Source organism: Taeniopygia guttata, chromosome 5 (genome assembly GCF_048771995.1).
Source record: "Taeniopygia guttata chromosome 5, bTaeGut7.mat, whole genome shotgun sequence".
NCBI lineage: Eukaryota > Metazoa > Chordata > Aves > Passeriformes > Estrildidae > Taeniopygia > Taeniopygia guttata.
In genome coordinates, this window is record NC_133030.1 from 11,146,871 (window position 1) to 11,168,308 (window position 21,438).

The 21,438-nt window shown below is 43.1% G+C and overlaps 2 protein-coding genes across 4 annotated transcripts in view; both read right to left on the minus strand.

Annotated features, from left to right (window-relative positions):
• FADS1 (fatty acid desaturase 1) overlaps nt 1-21,438 on the minus strand; it is a 54,699-nt gene that overhangs the window by 27,017 nt on the left and 6,244 nt on the right. Inside the window, exons 9-12 of one of the 2 annotated variants that reach the window (XM_002194890.7) lie at nt 21,224-21,320; nt 20,941-21,020; nt 20,439-20,564; nt 18,395-20,233 (exon numbers count right to left, since the gene is read on the minus strand). In XM_002194890.7, coding sequence (XP_002194926.1) covers nt 20,182-20,233; nt 20,439-20,564; nt 20,941-21,020; nt 21,224-21,320 — 355 coding nt within the window. In that variant the 3' untranslated portion in view covers nt 18,395-20,181. Of the gene's footprint in view, nt 1-18,394; nt 20,234-20,438; nt 20,565-20,940; nt 21,021-21,223; nt 21,321-21,438 lie in introns of those variants that run through there. The other variant, XM_072929535.1, reaches the window with a different exon arrangement.
• LOC100228631 (acyl-CoA (8-3)-desaturase-like) lies at nt 1,478-11,032 on the minus strand. 2 transcript variants are annotated; one of them, XM_072929536.1, is made up of 13 exons: nt 10,752-10,839; nt 8,851-9,055; nt 8,054-8,164; nt 7,434-7,631; nt 6,347-6,448; nt 6,055-6,183; nt 4,861-4,918; nt 4,424-4,500; nt 3,857-3,954; nt 3,466-3,562; nt 2,718-2,797; nt 2,484-2,609; nt 1,478-2,164 (listed from the first exon to the last, which is right to left on the minus strand). In XM_072929536.1, exons 2-13 carry the CDS (start codon nt 8,890-8,892, stop codon nt 2,113-2,115), a joined length of 1,170 nt encoding a protein of 389 aa, XP_072785637.1. In that variant the 5' UTR covers nt 8,893-9,055; nt 10,752-10,839; the 3' UTR covers nt 1,478-2,112. The 2 variants fall into 2 exon arrangements, with proteins under 2 accessions (XP_072785637.1, XP_030131213.4); XM_030275353.4 differs by lacking the exon at nt 8,851-9,055 and having other exon boundaries at nt 10,752-11,032.

Below are 21,438 nucleotides of genomic sequence, written 5' to 3' on the forward strand. Positions count from 1 at the left end.
CTTTTGATTCAGCCTTGTATTGATTTCAGTGGGACACTGAATCAGCACAGCTTTCAAGTCTCACTGGTAAAAAAATTGAGAAAGCCTTAATATTTGTATTACCTTCAGCAGGACAGCAATTTTAAAATGCCTTTATGTAGTACATAAATCTCTGCATTCATCTTAAGACAGTATTATCCCTTAAATAATTAAAAAATGTTTCTGCTTTAGCAAATAATGATGGATATCACCATTATAACCACCCCTGGATTTGGAAACCCTTCATTGCTACAGGGACCAGTTAGTAGGGATTTCCAAACTACATTTTAAACACTTTTTAACAACTATGTTTTTAAACAGGACCTTTTTCAAAGACATCTGTCAGCCATTATTATGATATAACCAGAACAGTGTTATTGGTACCTGCACCTACACATAAAAATATAAATAAAAAGAATAAATTGAGATGTTCTGAAAAGAAAAAAAAACAAAAACAAAACAAACAAAAAAAAACAATGGCAAAGATAAAAACTCCAAACTCCTTCTGCTTTGTTTGTTGGGCTTAATCTTGTTACCCATAAGAGGGGTGTTGGTGTCTGCAAATTGCAACACAAGTGAGCTGCTTTGAAATCTCCCACATCTTTCTCCTGTGGGTGATTAATGCGCTGAATGTTCTGGGTGTGAAGGCAGAGGAGAGGAACCATGTGGTCTTTGCTTTTATGGGCAAATTATCTCTTTATTTGCCACTACAGGTTCTTGCCATGAAAACCTTTCTGGTTTTGGGTCAGTGAGGTGGGTACAGTACTACATGGGTTCTGACAGTCCCATAATGGAATATATTTGCTCTAAGTGGCATTAGGAAATGTCATTGAATCATAATTGCTTTTCAAAATTAGCAAGATAAATCAGAGCTCCTTCTAAAAGAGGCTTTGACTTCAATCTAAAAATCATGACCAAGAACTTTATTCATAATTCTCTCGTAAGACTAATTGTACTAAACCACCAAGAGGTAAACCTTTAGATAAAATGTAATATATATATAATGAGTACCCTAAATACCCTTGAAATCTCGACCTACTCCTCAGTGCTTTGTCTTCTCAGCCTGATTCAAAGCTGGTCTGCACCAGAAATCCAATCTGACAGCACAGTCAGCACTCAGTTAAAACGCAGACATGTATTTATGCCTACAGATAGCACATGCCATACACACTGTGTTCACACTGCAGGTGTCAGGAGCCCCGAGCTGATCTGCCTGCCCAGGGCTTCTGTTCCTGCAATCCAGGAACAGAACCTGTTACAACCCTTAATAGTCACAGCAAGGTGACCAGAGCAATGGGGACATGCCCCAGAGCCTATCTTGTTCTTTGTACATTTATTTGATCTGCTCAAGAAAAATTTAAAAGAAATTCCCCCTGGCCTAATGTCTCCTGACTTCCTGTGCTTTTCCTGCATTTTTTCACTGAGCCAAGAACACAAAGGAGACCTTAATACTGAAAGAGGCTTGTGAGAAAGATGGAGAGTTTTTATCAGGACTTGTAGGGACAGGATGAGGGACAACAGTTTCGAACTGACAGAGGGTGGGTGTAGATTCGATATTAGGAAGAAATTCTTTATTGTGAGGCACTGGAGCAGGTTTCCCAGGGAAGCTGTGGATGTCCCATCCATTGAACTGTTCAAGGCCAGGCTGGACAGGGCTTGGAACAGCCTGGCCTGGTGGAAGGTGGCCCTGCCCATTGCAGGGGGTGGAGCAAGATGATCTTTAAGGTCCCTTCCAATCCAAACCATTCCAGGATTCTGTGACTCGGAGAAGAATTTCCTTTCAAACCTCTTCCATAAGCAAGGAGCTGGCACTTCCAATAAAGTGAAACTGGTCAAGCTGATTCAAGAGCTACTTTTCCCCAAGTTTAAAAGGCCATCTCTAAATTCTGAGATTGAGGGCAGGAAGAAACAGAGGTTCATGGTTGGGAACAAGGTAAAAATGTATCTTGAAGGCACTTTCCCATTTCACTCTTACTGAAATTAACTTTGCCCAGCTCCTGAGTTCCCATGCCTGAGACATGCACAGGGATGGTGTGTCCTGGCTCTTGGCAGCAGTTGTGTGGTGAAGGGATTCCTTTGGAGAGTTGCCAGTTTCTATCCATGCAGATATGCTTCCAGCCAGTGCTCCCCAGAATCCTTCAGGGAACTGCAGGAGCAGAAGGGAAAAAATCACTTAGGAGGAGACAGAGTTCAGCTTTGTGGAAGGCCAACTGTAGTTACAGAAATAAAAGGGGAAAAAATGGATTTTAACTTGTATGGACACCTCATAGCAAAGTCTGAGTGCTGCCATTGAGCTGGGAGGACTTAAAGAGGAGAAAAACAAGCTTTGAAAGTAAAAACTTTAGAAAACTCTAAATAAACTCTAGGTTTGATCTCTCTGTGGACATTGATTTGAAATGGCTGCCTGGGTGTCTCTTACCTGCCACCATGGCATCTTGTTAATCATCTTGTTAATTGTTACTTACTGTAAAATATCTGCAAAGGCTGTCAGCAAAGTCTTGGTTTTGTACTCGATGCCGTGCTTGTCACAGAGGCTTTTCACCAGGGGAGCCACTTTCCAGTAGTTGTGCCGAGGCATTGTGGGGAACAGGCTGCACAATGGGATGAGGGAGAGTTATTGCAGGGCTTGGCTTTCTCCCTGTTCAAAATATTCCCCTGCCTCAGATTATTCCCATTTTTTCCCCCAGGATGATACTCACTGGTGCTCGATTTGGAAGTTCAGGTGCCCAGTGAACCAGTCATTGAACAGAGACTGCTTCACGTTGCAGGTTGCGTGGAGCTGGGAGGGAAAAACCCAAAAAACCCTCAGATGACTTAGATTTTATTTACCTGCAAGTCCAACAGTTGAACCCGCAGCAATTGCTGCCCACCCTAATCCAGCAAAAAAAAATCAAGGCAAAGTCAGGGATTACAGCCATCATTTCCCTGAGGAATTCAACACAGTCTAGACTAGCTAGGCTATGTTTTTTATCCTTGATAAAATAGGAAACTGCTGCAAGCCCACTATGTGGGATTACACTGTTGGAGGTAGGATAGATGTGAGCAAAGCTCTATTTACATATTCTTTTTTATCAGGCAATTTTGTCAGATTTATCTGTAGTAAACTTGCAGCCTGTAGGGTGAAAATAAAGGTAACCCACTTTGCTTCCCTTTAGTTGGCCTAAAAGGAAATTGGCTGTTATACCACCAGTACATTTCTATAATAGGGAGGGGAAAGGGTTATGAAAAATATGTCAAGGCCTTTCAAGGAAAAAAACAAGATTTTAAAAATCTAGATTTCCTGTTTTCCAACTAAAATTTTAAATGGTTTGAATATCACAGAAATATTTATTGAATGAATGGAAGGGCAAACCTCATTAACAGTTAATCTCAGAGAATAACAACATTGCCTTTGTTCTATAATTTAGACCAGCAGACCCAGTATTCCAGAATAAAGGAGTTTCTCACCTGAGTAGACACCCAGTCTTTGTTCTTGTCATAATCAATGTCCATTGGGATGTGGTTCATCTGGGACACCCAAATAAACCAGCTACTCTCAAGGTACCTGGGCAGATAAACCCAGAAATTCTCGTCATATCTCTAATCCCATCTAAATTTAACACTAAAACACTTGGCTAAGTATCTTCTTAGGTGAAAAAGCACTTTTGGAATTTAAGAACCACTCAAGTTTTAGATGCAGATGTCCCTGAGCAACCACCACCCCCCCTGAAGTGAAACTGTTTCTTCTGGACTATTTAATTCTGAAAAAATTGTAGTTTTAGTTTTAATTTCTTTCTTTTGAAGCTCAATATTGATTACAAATCTTAATTTTGGGGGCTCTGGGTCTGCTCTGAGTTACCTGGACAGCCAGTAGTACACCATGAAGTTGTTAAATCCCATTAAAGGAACATACATGAGGCAGACTCGGATGTTGAAAGTCACTACCAATATCAGGTCCTGTTTAAAAAAAAAAAAAAAAAAAAAAAGAAAAGAAAAATAAAAAAAACCCCAAACAAATCAGGATGAAAATCAGCCTTTGTTGATGAAATGTCTCCACTCCATCCTCTCCCTTTTACTAGAACTGCAGCTTAAAAAATGCTCTTGATATGCGAATTTCTGATTTATCAGGAGTATGCTCCATGCTGCATAAGGTGGGTGTGTCCCTGAAATATTCCTACTTAACCATCAATAACTGCAGACAACAGCCCTGCCGTCACACTCTGGGTCTCGGAATTTCCTGGTAATTTTTATTTATCTGCTAAAAGGCTAAAAAGCCTCTTCTAAACTATTTTCTCTGCTTCAGCAAGCCTAGAATCAGCCTTCTCTATCCTTTGTCTCTCTTACCCTTCAACCACCTGCCTAATAGGAGGTGAAGGTGGATACAGTGACATTTTTGGAGTTTTCCAGACAGGGAAGCAGTGCTTACCAACCACTTTTTCCTCTTGATTGCAAAGTAGATTGTTGACAGCTGGAAGAAGGGTACAAGGGCGAGTGGGGCCAGCACTGAAGGACAGAACAGAAAAAGAAAGACATTTGTCATTTCACTGCATCATTATAATGATTCTTCTTTCCAGTGGAAGAAAAATTGCTGTCTTCCACTCATATTAAGCTTCATGCACCCACATAATCTCTTTGTCTTTTCTTCTCATCACTTCTCCATTTCTTCCCCATCCCTGTATCTGTTTGACACACCCCCATCTACATCTCATAACCCAAACAGAGACTTAAGGGGCAATTCTTCCTCATAAGGACCTTCTTTAATGTGAAGGAAGCTTCCTGGAGCTCTCACTTCAATGGGAATATCTTTAAAAACCATTATTTTGTGGGGGAGGAGATGCACTCATGGTTTTAGGGGATACTCACAGATGAAATACTTGTGCTGGTAATTGTAAGGCATGAACTTCTTCTTCTGCTTTCCAAGCTGAAAAATGAAAAGATAATGAAATATTCACAAAAAGCACAATTAAGTTTATTTCTTCACCTTGTAATTTTTCACCAATTGCACAAAAAAGTTTCTTAACATTACCCCAACCTTTTGTAATGTAATTCTTCAAAAGACAAAATAATAAGGAACTAAAACAAACTGCTTCCAGAGCTCCAGTCTGCACTGGATCAACACTGAAGCAAGGAATAAACTGCATAAACAAAAGCCCTGAAATCCACTTTGCCTATCCATGGTGTGCCTAACTTTGATCCTGTTAAAAAGCAGGAAGACATGAGAACTGATTTTCTACATTTTCACTCCATCAAAGCCACTGGACCACAGCCAACCTGCTCTGGATGCTCATGCTCCTACATGAGAGATCTTTCCCAAAATCCCTGATAAAATCCTTCTCAACTGGAGCCAGTGGTTTTCTATCAAAAAGCATTTTGTATCTCCCATTGCAGGAATCTGTCTGGAACAGCAGAGCTGGAATTTTCCATGTGTCTTGGAGAGTTTCTTTAGCAGGTAAAAGAGAGAGAGGCATTATTTTAAGAGGCTGGTGTATCTGGCAACAAGGCTGTTTTATCACCCCGTGAGTAAAAGGAATTACAAGGAAAAGGCAAACGAGCCTTTGCCTATCCTGATGCTGTCAGAAACCATAATGGAAGCAGGGAGGATCTATTCATAGTTTCTCTTTTTATGAAAGCCATAAAATTCAGGATTAGGAAATCATTTGCTGCATTTGTGCTCGCATGCAGCAGCTCTGCTGGCCCTGAAGGATTTGGGTGCCCAACAGCTCTGGCAGCCAGGAGGATCCAGAGGGAACATCTGACTCACTAACCCTCTCTTATGCAAGTAGGCTGACTCACCCCTGGAGCTGCCTTCAAGGTGCTTGCCCTTACTTAAGCACTGATTTTAAGCCTTTGCTTCTCAGGAGTGCCTCAGCATTGCAATAACAAGACACTCTCAGATCTTGGAACACTTTGGGAATTACCATGAAATCCTAGAACGGTCTGGGTTGGAAGGGGACCTTAAAAACCAGTTTGTTTCAAGGCACAAATTGGGTTGTCATTCTTATATATTAGATACATATCACACTCTAGCTTTCTGTCACTAAATGTGCTTTTGCAGACCTCCTTGGAGAGGGTCTTTCCCAGGCTGAAGAGCAGAGGGTGCATGTTGAGGTCGGGGTCCTTGTGGAAGCAGTTGGGCTTGGCGTGGTGCTGGTTGTGCAGGTGGTTCCACCAGCTGGCAGGCAATCCCTGCATGGGGAAAAGGGCAACACCAGAGATTCAAACTGGAGCAATATCAAGGATCGCATCTCTATTTACTGCAATTCCCTCACAGGAAACCTTGCCTGGATTTAGGGACACTCCCATCCATTGCTTAGTCCCAATCAGCCCCAGAGAACATTCCCACCACTACCTTCAGCATGTTTATCACCACGATCTGCAGGAGATGATTCCACCTGGGCTTCCTGAAGACAGAGCAGTGCCCCAGATCATGTTGGAACCAGCCCATCTGGATCTGAAAGACAAAAAGATCACTGAGGAAAGAGAACTGCTTTATTGCAATAATTTGCCTTGTGAGTCTCCATAACTTCATAGTGTGAGTTTCATCCTCCTTCTGATGTGTCAAGAGACACTCACAGGGCTAGAACTTCCATCCAGGCCACTGTCCACTAGAGCTGCTCAATTCCAGATAATAGTTTAATCTGGAATACAGGGAAAGCAGCAAAGCATCACTGCAATCAACTTCACTATTACAGTATGGAATTCTGTTGATGCCATCATGAACAATTAATTTCCAAGTAACCAGCCACAGCAAGTCTGTGGCTTCACTGCATTCCATATTTCCATGGAAATACAAGACTGCTCTTTGAGGGATATCTGCCTTAGCAGATATTAGGCAATTAAAACAGATTAATTAAATAAATTAGCTCATTTGCACCTGCTCCAGGGGGATCTGAATGAATGTAAGCATTTAGTGCTAATAAGAAAATCTTAATTTTCCTCCCTCTGCCACACCCTTCAATTTCTCCGAACTAAGTGCCACAAATCCCTATTCCCTCCTTCCCTACACCCACACTGAAATGGATCCTTTGCTTATATGGCTGAATTTACTAATCCAGCAGAAAACTATTCAGGGCTAGAGGGGACTCATAAAGGACCCAAAAAATACCAGAGCCATCTGACAGAAGAAACAGAGAGCCAAAAGTGCAGGTGAGAACTAAACATTCCTTCTTTGTCCTGGGGTAAGTGATTAAATCAGCTCATCCCATCCTGTGAAAGAGCCAGTTCCACAAGAACCCCACCATCCCCAGGGAGCAGCCTGTCAGCAAAATGAGATCAGCTGCAGGCAACAAAAATTGTGACATAGAATGTCCTTGTCATCTTCAGCTAGATAATGGGATCTACGGAGAGGCAATGACTGGGATGGGAGCATTCCATTAACCCTCTCCACCTGGAAGAGCCAAGGGTGTCTGAGCACTGAGCACCCATCAGCAGTTTACCTGGGCGGTGGTGAAGAACACCATGCCAGCTAGGAAAGGCACCAGGGATATGCCAAAGTACCAGACCACGAGCCAGGATGCAGCATCCAGCACCAGGAGATGAAGGAAAATCAGGAAGAAGAAGTGGTAATTTGGCCTCAGAAGTCCCATCTTCTCAATGGTGCAGCGCAGCTCACGAAAATCCTCCAATAGGGATTTCTGTGGGTAAAGAAAAGGAATTTCTGTGGGTAAAGTGAATATTAATGCACTATTTGCTTTGAAAATGTCATAGCAAAGCCAGGAACCCCAAAACAGCCACAGAAATTGAAGGAGATGTTCTGTGAGCAGGGGCTCTGTGCCAAAACAAGCACAAAGTCAACAGACTTTGCTTTGATTCAGATTTGATTCTGAGACATCCCAGCGAGGAGAACAGAGGAGGATCTGGGGCTCTGGAGCTCATTCCTTGCTGCCAGGTGTGGATTTAGTGATGCTGGGACAGTCATGTTTCCATGCCTGCCCATCGCCACCCACAGCATCAGGCGTGCTCCCTCAGAGGCGATTCCTCCTACCTCTCCTGTTTTTCCTTCTCCTTCCATGCTGAACCCCAAGCCATTCCCACCACTGGAATCTGGGGCACTCACCTTTTTATTAGACTCAAAGCTGGGTTGATCAGGTGCCAGCTCCCCAATCAGCAGAGATTTCAGGTACTTTTTCACCAGGGACTTGTCGTTGTGGAATGCCACAAAGGCATCCTGAGGAACACAAAGAGAGGGAGTGAAAGAGGGCACATGGCCAAACACCAGAGCTGAGCCTCTCATTGCCCAGGTCTGGATTATAACATAATATCCTGCTCCCTTTGTCCATTTTTGTCTCTCCTGTCACTCTTTCCCATTACTGGAGCTTGGCCCAAGGAAGCTGGAGGAGTTTCAAGCACCCAGATTTCATAAGTGCCCCTGGGTGAGGCTGGTAATAAACATGAAAGGGTTTGATGAAAAACCCTTTGCAGAGGGAAACCTGTTCCTTCATCTGCTTGCTTCAGCACACTCTGTCCCTAGAAGGCTCCAGCCAGCAGCCCTGCCCTATGGATGGGACCCAGGAGCAGGGAATGAGGTGTGTCTCTGCCATGCTTGGGATGAGGCTTTGGAATCCTGCCTGTGCAACACTAAGGCCATACAAACTAGATGCTGAAGCCTTATATTTAGCAGCACAAACTGGGTGTCTCTTACAGCTCCCTCCCAGTTTCCAGAACAGGTTGATGTTTCGGGAATGTGGGAGCACTAATGACACAAAAGTGTCTGTTCAAGAACCATTTCAAATCACAGTTTCATATCATATATAAACAATGGGAAAAGGATGAGATTCTAGATAAATCAAAACTCTTCTTTAGCTCACGTCCTCACTGGATTTTCCAGAAGAAAGGTAAAGAGGCTGACCATACCCTTTTTTCTTCCAGAAAGAGCAGATAGAACAAAATCCTCATTTTGAACAGTCTGGTTTTGCTGATTTTGGCTCTGAAAATCAGCAGGGATGAGCACAACCCAAATATTCTGCACAGGTCTGGTCAGGATCAAATCTCTGGAAGAGGACAGAGGACTTCCTTGGAGCCTCTTGGCTGGAGACAGTCTCTCTCTGAGTACTGTAGTCTAGAAAAAGTCAGAACAGGGTGACTTTTTGGACATTTGAGCTTTTCTACAGACATCTAGTGACCCTTTGTCACAGTGACAAATTAACAACTCTGTCCAGACCAAGAGGACTGGGGAAATCTTTCCATCACATCATGATTTTGTGCCCCTCATCCTCCAGGTCTTTATACATTTTATATCCCTCCATCTTGTCAGGAATTCTGATTTAATCCGTAAGAATCTATACTGCAGTTTGGAAACAGGAACCAGAATCCTTTCAAGCAGAAACTCCTCTCCATGAGATCAGTATCACAGATTCTTATCACTGAAAGCCTCTCAGTCCTGTCTGTTCTTCCTCCTCCCTGGTCTTAGGCCCTGATTAGCATCTTACTGACTTTAACGTCAGAGATGAAGAGCTATCACCTACAACACACATAACTCACAACATTTGACATCAATTAAATGCTCTGTAATGGTCTTGCCTTGTATTTTCAAAATAATTTCCACAGAGGAAGAAAGTTCTCATGATGTATAGACTATTATGAGCTCTAGAGCAGTCAAGAGTTGTTGGAAAAAAATCCTGGATCCTGGTTTTAGGTAAAGTCCTGCACCAGTAATTTTTTGAGACACCTTCCAGTCCTGCTTTTCTATGTGGATTTCTTAGAGTATATGAACAAGCAGCACTTTAAAAGCAACAAGAGTGATTAGGATTAGCAAGAACAAGACACAAAGTGTTGTTAGGATGCAACACAAATCCCCACTGAACCCACGATTTTGGCTACTGGTTGTGGTCCCGTCTTCAAAGGGATATAGTTCACCTAGAGGTTTGAAAATACCTTCATGATTAAATAAAATCAGATTGTAATTATTGCTACAATAAAAGCAAGTAAGATCAAAGGTAATTTTTTAAACACATTCACTGCAGTTAAAGCCCCTGGGTGTCTATAAGTACAATGATGTAAGTTGCAGGTCCTTGCAGGAGATGGGAGGACATAGCTTGGGGACAAATCATTCCATGCATTCTGCATTCTTTGGCTCCTTCAGTAAAAGTCCAGTGGCAGAAAGTGCAGGAGATAGCACTAGGATCTCTGGGTTGGTCTATACTCTGAAGGTCAGCGAGCTTGGGAGAAACCAAACAAGACTGAAACCTCTCCTTTTGCTTCCTCTGGGATCACCAGGTATTTTTCTGCCCCAGGGTTCAAGGGATGAAATGTGAAAAGTAACTGATCTGGTCCATTTTGGGCTGGGAGTTAGAAGTGCTATCCCATTCTGCACGCTGAAACATGAGGAATTAAGACAGGCTAAGCAACCTTCTTGAAGTCAGAAAATCTTGTCGTGACAAGAATTAAATCTCCCACATCACAAGTTTATGCTCATGTTTCCAATTCTCAGATTTCTGCCTATTCAGAAATTCAGCGTCTCCTTTCAGCATAGTCTGGCAGATCTGCTTAGAATTTATTATTCCTGCCAAAAAGCACCAAATGATTTTAGATAAATCCTCTAGATCAAAGATTTTTGCAGGAATCCCTGGAAGATCTGTGATCAAATATATTTGTAGGACTTTTCCTTATGTCCTGCAGCCCAAGGTCATCATGCTGCTTTCTCAGTCTGCTCTCTGACCAAGCACAGTGATGACCCCCACCAGACAGGATTCCCCACCATGTCCTCCTTCCCTGCCACTGGAACCACCTTCCTCCGCCGCTTTCCCAGCTCTTACCGTGGCATCCTGCCCAGCATAGTGGCTGATAACCCGGCTGCCCCCGGGATGGCTCTTGGAAAACTGGCTGACATCATAAACCTTCCTGTCAACCACCAGCCACTGCTCCCGGCCTTGCCCGCGGCCGTTGTGGATCCTGATCTCTTCCCAAGTGAAAAGCTGTGGAAAGGCTGGAACAGGTCCCGTCCCCTTCTCGCTGGGGCCAGTCTGTGGAGCCATCCGTGCTGGCACTCTCCAGTGCCAGCTCCGTGTCCAGGCTGAGGTGGCCCATCCTGGCCTGCCCGTTATACAGCCCCATTCCAAGCCACTCCCTGCGCTTCCAAGGGCTGGTCGGCTCTCCTCGCCCAAACACACCCATCCCAAGTTCCCTCCTCTTCCAGACGCTTGGACACACCCGTGAGGAAAAGCCCTGCTCCTTCTTGTCCTTTCTGAGCTGCCTTTGCAAGGTCTGACTGCTTCACTGAACACAAACAGGAATAAAGACAGAAATTTGGGAAGACCACCTGTTAGCTCTAAATGGCCTCATCACCACACAAACCCTTCAGGTTGTTCTTGGTCTTTGAAATTTTCTTGACTCTGGCATTCTGAATTAATGTGCCTTTCTCAATTAAATAATTGATTAAAATACCAACAGATCAGAGTAAAGAAAGAACACATTAAGAAAGCATTCTTTACTTCCAGTTAATTTGGCTTCTGTATTGATAATACTTCTCATACAGTTGGTTTCAGAATTTCCTGTATGCTCCCGAGGCCATGCAATCACCTAATTGTTCAAGTAATTCATTAATGAGTCTATAACATTAAAATATTTTGTAGTAATAGCAGTATTAATAATAGTGATAAAAATAACAACAACAACGGTAATAATAACAACAATAATAGCAGTAACTGTTAACACCAACTTTGGCTATAAATTCAGAAACCTATGCTTAAAGGCAATGTTGACATAATTAACTTTACTTAAACACTACTCCTGCAAAAACCAAGTCTATGCATCTCTGATATAGTGAAGGTCTCCTGTGCAATAAAGAGGTAAAGAATTCTCAGCTGTAATAAAATGCAGTGACAAGGCAATGCCAAGTTTCCTATGAATTCACATCAATTTTGCAGAAAAATTTAAGCAATGTAAATCAAGTATTGCCCTACTTGAGATCTAGCAGTGTCTTAATCCTGGTTGGGGTTTTTTAAATCCAAAATTCCAACCCTTGGGTGTTTTTGAGGAAGGTACAAGCAGCAGGCAGACATGGTACAGTCTGGGGTGGTACAGATAGGGTATTTCCATCATACCCTTTTGTAATGCAATACGGAGTTAAATCCTGAATTTCCCCCCTTGCCCCAAATGTTCTATTTATGTTTCTGAATTTCTTAGGTCTGTAACTCCAGATGTGGCCTGCAGCGATGCCCAGTCCCTGCCTGAAGCTGGGCAGCTGCAGGTCTCAACTTGTGACAATGAGCTACCCAGACAATTCACACTCTGGGATTCCAAGAAAACTGTGGAGCCCCCAGTGTGAACTCCCAGTTCTGAGAAGGACTGAAAACACTCAGATGAACTTCTGCAGACTTCAGGCAGGACAGAAAGATAAAGGTAGATAAAAAAGCGAAACTACTTTCTTGACCAAGGCACCTCAGCAGAGTGAGGCGTTTTCCCTGTCTTTCAAGCACAGAGTGGGCAGTTTTCTGGCTGACATGGAACTCCAAATGATGCAATTCTAATTCTTCAAATCATGTAGCATCTTGCAAATTATTCAGTCAAGCCCCAAACTGCCATTTAAAAGTGCCTGACATGTGGCAATTGGTGAACCACCCAAAGTGAAAGAGAAATGTGACTGCTGTTATTCATCAGAAGATAGTGATAAAAGAATGGGAGGAATAATTCCTACCCTGCTGTCACATTGTATTTTGTAACTCTTTATCTTGCTCTAAATAAAAGCTGAGAGTGTCCACGCTAATGATGTGTTCATGATCTATGTATATGTGCAGAGACTTACCTAAATCAATGTTCAGTACTTGAGGTGGTGGCAATAAAATATGCAACAGTTTGCGCAATGTCCTGCAGATGTGGGGGTTTGTGCATATGTGAAAATATCAAGTTACTCCATAGCTAGCTGAAAGTACAAAAAACTCTTTCCATGGCCCTATATTCAGACTTGTACATGCAGCAGCTACTTGAAAAGGAGGAGATAAAAATGTGGGGTTTGGTTTCGGTTTACAAGGATATGCAGGATAAAGAGCCAGGAATGTACTGGAGTGAACAAATATGGGATGTCTTTGTCTATACCCACAGTCAGTAGCTGTGACTTTCACTGTTAACACTGTGGGTGCCAGCATCCACCAAACTGGTGGAATTAAGTTTGGGAACTCTAAGATGATTGTCCTCTGTGTTAACAGTGTGTATAAATATTTATTGTCCGAATTTATTTAGTGTCAGATCCTATCCAGAGGGGCCTGCAACGCCCACTGATATTCTGTTCAATTAAATGCCCTTCCCAATGTGAAAGCAGAAGCTGCCTCTGTCTATATTATCCAGTTACGAAACTGATTCCAAAAGCCCAGACAGTGAAAGGCACGGTCCTGCTCACCCAGAGAAACTATTGAGAAACCTGTTACAGTGAATTTACACCACACTCGGTGTTCTGCAACCACTGCCCACACACCTGCCAAGAAGCATGTCCCACGTTCCCGGGAGCTGGTCCACGTGCACAGGGCTGCTCCACAGCCCTGCTCCCATGACTCAGAGCCTCCTTGCACAGGCTCTTGACACAGTTTCCCAGATTTCCAGAAGAACACTGCTTGACTGCTCAGCAGGCAGGTGCTGCCTCAGCCCTTTTATCGTCGGTCACATAAATGTTTGCAGCTTACACTTAATCCCCTGGAGATAAGTGGTCCAGAAATAAATCTGGTACTGAGATACCCCAGAACATTTGGAAGTGGTTGATGATCTTAGAGGTTTTTCCAGCATTAATGATCCTGTGATCTTGTTTCTAAGAAAATCTTCTTTTCCAGAGAGGATCTTTAGATTCTGAGTAATATTGTCTTACTTTTTTACAGGGTTTTCATGGAGCCTGGCAAGTGGGAACACCTCCCAAGTGGGGCTCCTGGGCAAAACTGGGTGGAGAATCTCTACTTTTTGACATGTAGAGCCTCGCCAGAGTTGTTAGACAGAACACAGACAGTTGTGGGTTGAACAGGTCTCCAGAATTAGGTATCAACAGTGGAGAAAGCTGGAAAAGTGTGACCTTGGATGAGCATCCAAGTACACCTGCACTTCCCTCTGGAAGCAGAGCTGAGTCTCACTGCCCTGTCCTAGCTGCTCTGGAGCCATGGAACAGCATCTTTGATCAAAGCAGAAATGATCTCAAATGTCTCTGCATCAGGAGGCAGGTACCACCTGATTTATATAACATAACTTTACTTTGAAGAGTTTGTCCTCAAGGGACTCTGGAATGGAGCTCACAGGATACTGAACCCTTTGTGGAGGGTTCAGGACTGCTCTGCCTTACAGTGACTCCAAGGAAATTACTTGCATCCATCCACAGTTAGCACACACATTCCCGTGCACAGAGGCTGTTTTTCTTCCTGGATTTCATGGACTCTCCTTCAAGACTCCCTATTCTGTGGCTATGATGTGCCTCTTCCCAAACACAGCCAGGAAACAGAAATAATGAAAATTATTTTATCTCCAGCACAAAATTTAATGGGGAATCCATAATTCAGGAAAAGGCTGCATTCAGAAAGATCTTTGCAATCTTTTCAAGTGATAAAAAATTTTTGCAGTTGGCAAAATTTTGTTTTGGAAAGGAAAAAAATAATCTAGTAATTTACTGCTTTTGATAAAAAACATTATAAGACACCATGTCAGTCAGAAGGAGAACAGGACCAGGTTTTCCCTTTTTTTGTATATTCTGGGTTGATGAAATACCACCCTGGATCACAGACGGAGCTACTTACCAGGAATACCATGTCCCATGAAATGGAAAGAGAAACCTAAAGCAAAACCAAGGGGGTTTTTTTATAGACAAGAGTCAAGTTTGTAATGGAGACCCTGCTTTGAGGGGTTTCATTTGCTCAGATATTTAAAATCTTTATTAATTTTGTTTCATTCCTTAGGCCAGATATCAATAATAAATGAACACAAGTTTTTTTTTTCTCTGTGAAAATCATCTTCACACCCTTTGCAAAAGAGGAAAAAAACCACTTGTGAAAGCCACGCTTTCTCTCCCAGCTTTTGGTTGCATTTTATGAGTAAACAATAAAACCCCAAGATGGTAATTAGAATGAGAGCTAAAATTAGGCTCTGTAATAAGCCCTGTGAACCTTCTCATCTAAATCTCCCAAGAGAATAATAAATGACATTAAAACACATATTATATAAATTTTTCTCAATTCCTATGAAATAAGCCCTTTGCATCCTTCAGCTTCATGAAAGTCAGAATCCCAGGGTCTCTTCTGTGGCTTAAAGATCTAAATTAAGCTGCTCTAAAGTTATAAATTCTGCAGTTCTCTTCTCCCAAGTGCTCCGTATTGTTACAATGAATAAGACACAACATGATCCAAGTCAAAATTGTTAAATGCCTGTAACAAACCCATTTTGTTTTCTCACTGTTGCATATTTGGGGTTGGTTTTTTTTTCCAGACCAGGCAGCATTTTTGTTGTGTTTTCTGTGCCCAGTGCAGGGCACCCGCTGCATGCAAACTTCTGAATGATCTGGCTGCCTGAAATTTGGCATCCACAGAAGAGAAACTCCACAAAAGTTGCCCATGCTTGAAAGTTTGTTTTAATATGTGGTTTGTGCAACCATAATTAGGAACAAAGTGGCCTAAGCCAGGATTAAAACACCCACGCTGGTTCCATGGCCTTCACTTAGAGCACCTTCCTCTGTCTGGCCTTCCTGTGTGCCTTGGGCCACCTTCCAACCTCTGCAATAAACGTGGCACAGCCAATATTTGGCCATAATTCCTTCCCTGGCCTTCACCATCTGCCTCTGCCCTTCCTCAGCCACATATTTTGGGGTATATTCTTCGGGCAATGTAAATATTTTGCCTCAGAGATGTCTCTCATCCTTAAACCTCTACATCCTACCCTGCCTGTCAAGGGGACCACTCATAGTTTGCAAATTTTGCTACTAATTTTGCAAAATTCAATTTTCCTTTGACACTTTAGCAATTACTAAATTGTTGAAGTTGCTACAAGTAGCAACTCCTACTTGTAGTTCCATAACCTTTTCACCATTCTTTCTATTCCCAATTTGCCCCACAGGTTGTCCGTCATCCTTCAAAAATGCTCTCATGAGTTTGTTTCTCCCCTCATTGCTAGGGAGACCTAAGTCCCATAATTTTATACTTATTCCTTTATTTTGGCAACTTTGGAATATTTCCTGAAGATAGAAATACCTGTGGCTTTCTAGTCTCACATGTTTCTGATCTTCCTCTCGGATGAGGGGAGAAGAGAGAACAAAACAAAGAAAATGTCAAAATCTGAGCTCATTGCAGATCTCCACTCACCTTTTATTTTACTTGGGCAACACCCAGCATTTCTTACCTCACCTTGTTTCTTTTTCCTAACCGGCTGGGAGATGATCTTGGAAAGGAATTCAGGCTCACTTGTTGGAACATTGGCACCCCTTCTTGCCAGAAGTTATCATTCTGTCTTGGTCTGCAGCTAAATGATGGGTTAGTGCTCATCTGAAAAGGTCTGTTATGCAGGAGGTGGCCTAATTAGGATAATACTGCCCACAGGCCTGCCCTGATCTCTTCCTGAGTCAAAGCAAACATTATACAAGGAATTATCATCTATAAAATTGAGATATTATTGAATTTTTATATTACCCTTAGAGGACAATCTAGCACTGCTTCAGCTAATTGGGCTAATTAGCCTTGGTACTAAGATTTGCACTTACACTGTATCTTGAACTGGTATTGATCAACAATTCAGCTGCTGCATATGTATTACTGACAGACTGACGTATTCTCTGCTCTAAAATTTCTCATTTTCTGATCAAGTCACTGCTTCTTTCATTTGGCTCAGGGAACACTGACAATTTTATTCTCTTACAAAAAAAAAAAACCAAAAACACCAGACTGATAAGAACTAAATGATGAGCTGCAAAAATCAAAAAGCCAGGCAGGTTCTTGGGAGCAAAGCCAAGGGAGATTACTATGGATCAATCAGACCTTTGGAAATTTTGCCTAAGGGGCACCATCATAACCAGCATTTCATATAAGCTGTCATGGGTGTATAATTTCTTGCTGCTGTTTCAAAACTATTCTTGGTGGAAATTCCTCCCCATTTTCTGAACGTTTAATACCAGTCCCTGCAGGAGATGCAAATCCCAGAGAAATCTCTTCCAGTGTAATCCTCTTCCTTTCCCACCCATGAGCAGTGTTGCATTACTGCACTTGTCCTCTACACCTGACCTGTTAGGAAATCTCTTTATATTCCTTCTAAAAGACCCTTGGGAAGCAGCAAATTTTCCCGTTTATGAGCAACTCAGCTGCATTCATCATCTGTCCTGTGGGATCTACAATCAGCTTGACTTTCCCTGCTTTTCTAAAGATGGGGAAAACTCCATAAAGAGCACCATTCCCCTCTTCAGGAATTTGGGGTAATGGATGCAAAAGCATCCACAAGTTGGGCAAGGACTGCAAATCTGCATCATTAACAAGTCCAGATGAGTGGGTGTTGGCAAGTGGAGAACTACAGCATTTTCTTCTTTCAGTTGCCCCATCACCCTTAACTGTATGAACATCACGCTGATAATTTTATAATTCCAGTTGCTCCATTGCTGAAGATGTTCCTCCCTGATTTGGAAAAAGTGATTTATTCCAAGTTGGAGCCACCTCTTTGTCCAATGATATACCACTTAACTGGATAATCTTCAAAGCCTTATTGTTCTTCACATCTTCAGGAACAATATCCTCTTCTCCCTGCCGTGAGCAGGGACACTTTCCACTATCTCAGGTTGCTCCAAGCCCAGTCCAACCCTGCCTTGAACACTTCCAGGGATCCAGGGACAGCCACAGCTTCCCTGGGCAACCTGTGCCAGGGCCTCACCAGCCTCACAGGGAAGAATTTCTTCCCAATATCCCATTTAAACCTCACTTCTTTCAGTTTGAAGCCATTCCCCCTTGTCCTGTCATCCAATGCCAGGTCTGTCTCATGACCTGATCCTTCCCTTCTGATCCTCTGGGATGTCCTCCCCTTCTAATGTCTGACTGCCACCCTGTGGCTATTCCACAACGTTCAGGTTCCATTTTTAAAGCCAAAGGGTTTCCACTAGATGGCAAAGTTGGGGCTGGTGTTCTTCCAAGGTCGTGTAATTCAGTGTATTTCTCAAGCCTGGAAAACTTCCAGGAAACTCAGCACATTCATATTTGGGTATGCTGAGTCAGGTCCCCTTTCAGTGTTACCCTCCAGGGCTGTGAATCTGCTCATCTGTGTTATTTTTCCTGGTTATCCAGGCATTTGGTCTGTTGTATGGTGGATGTTCCCTCCTTACTGTGGCAGAGAAAACACAGGAGAAGCACGTTCTGGAGAAAGAGGTTTATGACAGTTCTCTCTCTGTAACTGTGGACAGCCATTTGTTCCACCTTTTACAGAGTAAAGACTCTTGCACAGATGTATTTTACTCTGATGACAGCACAAATTGGTAAGATAAGGAATTTTATTAATAGACTTTCCTCCATCCACAGTTGTAATATGAGGGAAAGAAATGGAGCAGGAAAAAACCAAGGTAAAACAATAACTAAGGCCCACTTCCTTTATGGTCTTAATCAACAGGTATTTGATTGTATGATGTATTGTTATTATATAACAATATATTATATTATAACAATAACAATATTATATATATTATATATGTATTACTGTATTATTATTCCCATTGCAACTTTATCCTGTGCTTAACAACACTCTTGGCCTGAGAAGATCTATTTCTTCCATTCTATCAAACCTCATCCTCATTTTCGATGTTGATTGGGAAAAAATTCCTCAAAATCAACCCATCCCACCTGGATTCTAATCCACCAGTCCCTGGAGGACCAGGGTGATGGAGCATCTTCCTCAGTGATGTGGCAGGTGCTGCATCCTGGTTTGACATCTGAAACGTTGGGGCAGTAAATTAAAAGGCCCCAGGAAAGGCAGTAAGACTATTCAGTAAATCCCACAGGATTGGGGTGTGTTTGGAAGGCACATCATCCAAGAGAGGGAGACCAGCAATGTTTTGGCTGAGGTGTGCTTGTGGATATGCAGCTGAATGAAAAGTTAAACACTTTTAAACAGCAGTCTGACCCCCACCACCTTTCTAACTTCCTTCGATTTGTCTGCTGCTCAGGCAGGAATGCCTCACTCTCCATGGTCCAGGAGGCAGGAATTTTCTCCTTTTAACAAGTCACCCAGAGGTCCAAAAAAGCCCAAAGCTTCAGGCAATCACAGAGTGATTACGATCACCTTTCACACAGAATCATTGTAGAACAGTTTGGGTTGGAAGAGACCTTAAAGCTCAGCTCATTCCATCCCCTGCCATAGTTTATTGTATTCCACTAAACCAGGCTGCTCCAAGCCCTGTCCAGCCTAGTCTGGAATGCTTTTGCTTCCTTAGTCACTCTTGCAGGGATCCTGGGTATGGATGGGACAGGTTTCTCTCTCTTCTGACTCAGTAATGGCTTCATACCACTCCAAACTCTGGCAGGGAGGAAACCCCTTGCAGATCCCCCACAGAATGTCACCAGTGGGCAAATAACCCAGAGGCTTCCAGAGATGTGGAGGGTAGCATTCCCACAGAATGCTTCCACTTTCCTCTTCCCCTACTTCAATTAGGGCTCTAACTAGATCATATTCCTAGAGAACTGCTGTCTGCACCTCCCCACCCCACCCACATATGTACAAACTGTTCAGAGAGCTCCCTATTACAAACAGGGATTTGAAAATACGGAACCTATCCTGTTCCCTAGAGCTTCCACATTTCCCTAATTCTCACATTGCTTGATTTCATGTTGTCTCAACTTTCTTACTACACTCACAATGAGAGCCATCCCAAAAAGCCTATGTTAGATAAGAAGCTTCCCTCCTATATACTCAGCAAATGAAGGATCAGCAGATGGAAAGGAATCTGTTCCCAGTCCCAAAGCTGCACCCAGCTTGGTGGGACACAACCTCCTCCATCCAGCTTCTCCCCAAAACTCAGCACCAGAGAGGAGGAATGAAAGAAGCACAAGAAAAAATTAAGAGCACATATTACAAAACAAAACCAAAACAAAACAACAGAAAAAAGGAAAAATCATATTAATTACATTCATCCGTGGAATTAAGCAGCACCACCTCCCCGAATCCCCGAATCTGGCTTAGTCAGCTCTCCTCAGTGCAAGATCTTCAGGGTGACCACCACAGGAGGCAGCAAAGCTGGGGAACTCCTCTGCAGGGATCCACTGCTGCTTACTTATGTAGATAAGCATCGAGCCAGAGCTCCCCTGAATCTTTCAAAGAGCTGCCAAGAGAGAAACAAGGGAATGAACCCCATGTTCCATCCAGCAGCTCATGGGGAGAATTCTACAGACAAAGCAAAGGAGAACATGAAGTGATTTGGGTCGGAAGGGACCTTTAGAGGCTGCCCCCCCCATCCATGTCCCTCCCCTTTTCACTCCACAGCACTGACAACCCTTGACGTGGGAACACAGCGGGTCAAAACTCACTGCACGATGTCTGCGAAGGCTGTGAGCAGAGGCTTGCACTGGTACTCAATGCCATGCTTGGCACACAGGGACTTCACCAGAGGGGCCACCTTCCAGTAGTTGTGCCGTGGCATTGTAGGGAAAAGGCTGTGGGAAAGGAGGTGCTGATTCAATGGCATGCCTGACCAACACATGGAATCCTAGCCCCGCTGCTCTGCCTAATTCTGGAAGTGCCCCAAGCTCCCCTTGTGCCAAAGCCATGGGTGCTCTGCAATGGTCCCTCTCCTGTCCCTTCAGTGCCTGTGCTGGGAACTCTCCCCTCTGTGCCATGCAGCTCAGATCTGAAGTGCTGGTGCTCACTGGTGCTCCAGAAATTTTCTTTTCAGAATTCCCACCCCCACACAAAGAGCACAAAATTAACCCACATTATCTTTTGTTCCTGAATCAGCTGATAGAGGGACCTCTTCAGCCCTGGTGTGTCTAGCACTCCTTGGAGCTATTCCCAGCCCCTGTTTCCACTCACTGGTGCTCGATCTGGAAGTTCAGGTGCCCACTGAACCAGTCATTGAACAAGGACTGATGAACATTGCAGGTTGCCTGGAGCTGAAAGAAAAAAAAAGAAGTCCTGGTTTAATTATTATTTTAGCAATGCCCCATCTCAAACACAGGTTTCTCATCCTCACAGGAATTCTGGCTGGACACAACAGCTCCAGGAGTTATTTCCAGCCAATATGAGGTGGCCTGGCTGAGATAGATGGACTTTACACACCCAGAACTGTCACAGATCTCCATAAATAAGGTCTCACCTGGGTAGAGAACCAGTCCACATTCTTATCATAATCAATGTGCATGGGGATGTGATTCATTTGTGTGACCCAGACAAACCAGTTGCTTTCTATAAACCTGTGCAAAAACAAAAAACCATCACAAATCACACGCCCATGATGTGACAAGTCAGTACAAAACACTTGTGCGCACACCAGCTGGTTGTTGCCTCTCAAAATAAACACCAGAAATCCAA